Source organism: Haplochromis burtoni, unplaced genomic scaffold, assembly GCF_018398535.1.
Source record: "Haplochromis burtoni strain Fernald_Lab_line unplaced genomic scaffold, NCSU_Asbu1 Contig_395, whole genome shotgun sequence".
In the NCBI taxonomy this organism is placed as follows: Eukaryota; Metazoa; Chordata; class Actinopteri; order Cichliformes; family Cichlidae; genus Haplochromis; species Haplochromis burtoni.
The window spans coordinates 308,577-313,635 of NW_024582756.1; the positions used below are offsets into that span (position 1 = coordinate 308,577).

At 37.9% G+C, this 5,059-nt stretch overlaps 1 protein-coding gene across 3 annotated transcripts in view; it reads right to left on the reverse strand.

Annotated features, from left to right (window-relative positions):
- Positions 1-4,540, reverse strand: part of LOC102306262 (NEDD4 family-interacting protein 1-like) — an 8,930-nt gene extending 4,390 nt beyond the window's left edge. For 2 of the 3 annotated variants that reach the window (XM_005944219.3, XM_005944218.3), the window contains exons 1-3: positions 4,355-4,540; positions 2,367-2,454; positions 1,798-1,928 (exon numbers count right to left, since the gene is read on the reverse strand). In XM_005944219.3, coding sequence (XP_005944281.1) covers positions 1,798-1,928; positions 2,367-2,454; positions 4,355-4,384 — 249 coding nt within the window. In that variant the 5' untranslated portion in view covers positions 4,385-4,540. The remainder of the gene's footprint in view (positions 1-1,797; positions 1,929-2,366; positions 2,455-4,354) is intronic. The other variant, XM_005944220.3, reaches the window with a different exon arrangement.
- Positions 4,541-5,059: the final 519 nt, after the last annotated feature.

Sequence of the window (5,059 nt, forward strand, 5' to 3'; positions counted from 1 at the left end):
GAGAGAGAGAGGTGTGATATGAATTCCTTGTAATAAACCAGCACCTGACTGTTTAAACTACTGAATCTTTTTAAAACTCCCTTTATTGCCGTACTGTGGAGGATGAAGAGTGATCTCCCCTTTTTTTAAAACTATATAAGACACCCCATACATAATGTTAACGATAAGATCCTCTTAGCCACTGTATTAGGTGCATCTGTTCAATTCCTTATTCATTTAAATATTAGCCGATCACAGCAACTTTATGCATTGAGGCATGTAGACATGGTCAAAGAACCTGCTGCCGTGCAAACATCAGCACCAGAATGATAAAGAAAGGTGATTTAAGTGACTCTGCATGACTGTTGGTGTCAGGGATAATTTAAGTATTTCAGAAAATGCTAACCTGAGAATGACCAGACTGCTTCGAGCTCATAGTAAGGCAAGAGTGACTCCACAGTTACTGTGTTACTGTAACCACTCATTACAGATGCAGGAGAGCAAGATATTGAACCTTGAAGCAGATGGGCTGCAGTAGCAGAAGATCACATAGTGTGTCACTGCTGTCAGATAAGAACAGGAAACCAAGGCTAGAGTTAACACAGGCTCACCAAAATTACACAACAGAAGACTGGTTGCCTGGTCTGATGAGTCTTGATCTCTCCTGCAGTATTCAGACGGTAGGGTCAGAATTTGGTGTAAAAGGCATGAAAGAACAAATCCATCCTGCCTTGTATCAACAGTTTGTTTAAATGCCACAAAGTACTGTTGTTGACCGTTTCAATCCCTGTATATACTGCACTTCCATCCCTTTAAAACCTGACAGCTGCTTCTAGCTGAATAATGTGCTGTGTCATAAACCCTGAATCATCAAGTTTATTGAACATCATGATGAGTTCACTGTACTCAAAGGACCTCCACAATCACCAGATCACAATCCAATAGAGAACCTATTGAATGTGGTGAAACAAGCAAGAGATTCGTTTTGTGGATGTTGAGCTGACAAATCTATATGGACCAAATAAGGACCGAAGACTCTGATGAATGATTCCATGAGCTTGTTAAATCTATGCCACAAATTACTAAGACAGTTCTGGAGGCCAACGGGGGCCCAGGCCAGTAGTAAAAAAAAAAAAAAAAAAAAAAAAAAAAGTGCACCTAATAAAGTGGCCAGTGAGTATATTATCACATCTTTTAGTCTGTCTTCCTAACATTTTTAAAGTTTACACTGCTACTACACATCTCCATCACTAAGTAAAAAGTGATGTAAGGCACTGGGACTGATATAACAGCAGTACAAACACCAACCGGAAACATCGATTTATGTGGCTAGCTTTAGCTATGTCACACGTTAGTTACTGGTACAAAAATATAATCCAAACTTTGCATCATTACAGACTGTCCTAAGCTTGTCACACAGTAGAAAGGCTGCACCTATATTTACTCTGGTTTTGAGTAAACAATACGAACAACCAAGTGCACAAGTGCACTACACTGCGGCTAGCTGTGGGCACTGAGTGCAAAGATATCAGCAAATGTCCTTTGATATGAACAACAAGAAATGTTTTTCTTCATTTTTGAATCTGCATTTGTTCAATCCGGTAACAAAGACGAGCAGAAAAGATACAGTCGCATACATGAAGAAGACTAAAAAAAAATTCCACAGCTGAGCGATAAGACTTCGTGCCTTGCAGACAACACAGGAAGTGTTCAAGCACAAGCATCAGTGTACGAGTGTATGTGTGTGAGAGAGTGTATGTACTGAATGTGACCGCAGGCAGAAAAAAAAAAAAAAAAAAAAAAAAGTGAGACACTCACTCTTCCGGGTACCAGGGGAACATTAGTCTCAGCCTTGGTTCTTTCTGCTTCATCATAGGAAGGCAGCGTAGTTGCTACATTGTATGACGGAGGCTTGGGGAAAATCCCATCTTCCTTGCAGTCAAAGAACGCTAGCGAAGAAATAAAGCACAGTTTCAAACACACGCACACACAAAACTGAAAAAAAAAAATGTATTATTTAATTCTAAACAGGTCCAATCCTTTTGTTGACAAAGACAAAACTAAAGCTAACACTGAACACGTGTTCTCAAACATTCACATAAACCTTTAAGGGGGTTAGTCTGCAAGTGGTGGCTAAATGGAAACAATGAAAGAGGAAATTTCCTGTATTTTTTCCCATCTGTCTTCTGGAGGATTCTAATATATCCACACAGTTTGCCCAATAACACATCAATTCTTTCTCAGCTACATGTTGCATTTAGCTCACTACTTTTCCAACAAAATGTACACTGCAGTTATTAATACATGACTTTTACTCAGGCACTCCTGTGTGGACCAAAATGCCACCACTACAGATGACCTCAGCTCCAAGGAAACATCATTTTTACCTGAATTGTCCGCTGTGACGCTGCTGTACGGCGGAGGAGCATCAGCCGCTACCTGTGGACTCTCTTCTGAGTCCTCCTCATTGGTAAGCTGTGAGAGGAAGATAAATTAAGTTCACCGTTAAAGCTGTGAGGCATATATGCGTAAACCCTTTATATGCATATTTGCCTATCAAGTGGCCAAAAATAACTTCACGCTCGCCAAAGGCAGATTATGAGCCAGGAAAAAGCCTGCTAGTTTTAATGTTGAAACCTTTCTAAAGAAGTGAAACAAGACAGTTTAAGACAACTAAAGGTGTGAAGTCTGCTGTCAAGATGCACAGACAAGTCCTAGGACTGATCAGTTCTGCCCTTCAAGTCAAATAGCTTTTTAACAGCAGATTAAATATTGCATATTAAAAAAAAAAAAAATCCCACAACTAGTCAACTAAATTAAATAAAATCTAAACATGTCATAAGAAACTATACAGATGTCACTTCTTCATTGTTTAAGATTTTACAATATTAAGTATTAAGCAGACTTTTGATATTATTGAGAAATTCAGCCCAAATGAACTTTTAAACGCACTGGCCCCCATACAGATTTTTTTAAACTTCCATATTTGTCCCAGTTACAAGAAAAGACAGATTTCTGTTAAGTCCCATAACAAAGGTTTGGATATAAAACTGAAGACCAGTCAAGTGCACAGGCACTCCCCCAGTGTCCTATTCTGAGCCAGGGAAGAAGCCTGCATGTTTGAAGGTTGTGGCACAACACTGGACATCCTGACCTACTTAAAAGGAACTTAAAACTCAGCATTGATATAATCATCAGAAAAACAGAACTGGGAAAAAGAAAGAAAAAAAAAAGATGTTGAGTGATGTGTTTCTTATTTCTCCTTTTTTTTGTTATTAGCAAGGAAACTGTTAGCAGGTAAGTCTGTGAAACCAGGCCAACACAGTTATGACTTAGAAACAGTGAGACTTTATTTGCTCCTATTTCCCCAAAATAAGAGTTTAAAACTAAGACTGATTGTTCAATTGCCATAACTCAGTTTCCAGGAACACTAGGACTGCAGGAGTATTAATCATACATTATGTAGCTTAGACATTAAAGTGTAACTGTTAATTTATTGTCATGTGCACATTTGCTAAAATTCTCTTTGGCGCAATCCCAGTCTTATTTTTGTTTTCTTTAACTTCACTACAGGCCTGTGGTACTTTTGACAGTTTTCTTTTTACTGTAGATTATAATATTTATATTTTTATTCTTTACACTGGCAGCTGTAACACAGTAATTTCCTTTTTTGAGATGCTCAAAGTATCTATCTATATAAATATAACTATAAATATAGTTCCCTTTACTGTCAATAGATCTTGAGTATTTTCCCCCCATAGTGAGAAATTCATAGACTCAAATTAGCCTCTATGCACCTGATCATTAGTTATTATATCAAACACCAACATGAACATACATCTAATACGGTCTGTGTGCTCTAATAACAACAGTAAACACACCCATTGGTGCAGCTCAGGTGATAGCCACAGTTTAAATGCTCTCATATTTTTCAAAAGGTGATCGAGATATTGTTCAACGGTTGACCTTATTTACCAAACAATACTCAGTAGCTGGCAAGCTTTCGCGGTAGACTGTAATTCAATATGAAAAAGACGCCCACATATTATCACAGAACAAAAGAAAAACCCGGTTCAAAATTCACGTAACGCGTAATTAAAACCCTTAGCGTCTCGTTAACGCGTTAGCTTCCCGTTAACACACCTAACCCTTTAAACGATTAAAATAAGAACCCCCACAATTTAATCGGCTTAAATCCATCGACGACATCCATCTTTATTCGACGGGAAATTGTTGTCTTGTTTTCAAACACGAAGCGACACGCCTGGGCGACTTTATCTTCGAAGTTAACAGTTCGATGCTAAGAGCATTTAGACGACGTAACCTACGACTGAAGCTTTAACGTCTTTTAGCTTGACTTTAAGCCTTCTCTTACCTGCTGATATCTGGGGCTCGATTCGGCCATTCCCGCTTGAATGGCTATCAATCAACGACAGAAAGGTATGCCAGCAAGACACCCAACGAGTAAGAAATTATATAACAGTACAAACGGTAAACTCTGTCCTCGCCACAATGGAAAGACTCCTCGTTCGGCTGTGCCTGTATGCTGTGAAGTTAAACTAGCGACCGACAAAATACAAAATGTTTCCTGTTAGCATTTCAAAATAAAATCCATTGTGACGCCTAATTCGCAATACTTTGGGTTTTTAATAGTAATTAAAAATATGTTGTCATTGCAGTTTTACAACTTTGTATTCGTTCGCGTATTTTCAATTAAGAAACATGTTCTATTTTAATGCTAGATTGCAATTATTTTATTATGTAATTAATCAGTTTCCGCTACGTTCTCACTTACTTGACGAAGTTCTTGTACGTCAACTGATTGACGTCATTGGCCACAACAAACCCTGTACTGCCACCTTTCGGTCGTGAAAGTGAAACAAGATCATTTAAGATAATTTAAAGTAGTGATGGGATTTCCGGCTCTTTTTAGAGAACCGGCTCTTTCGTCTCCAAACCGACTCTTCAGGTTGTTTTTTTGCTTTAATTAATTTATTATTAACAATAATATAAAATTATGCACAAAAGGAATTACTAATGTAAAAAAAAGTGGTTTTATTTATATATGTTTATATATAAA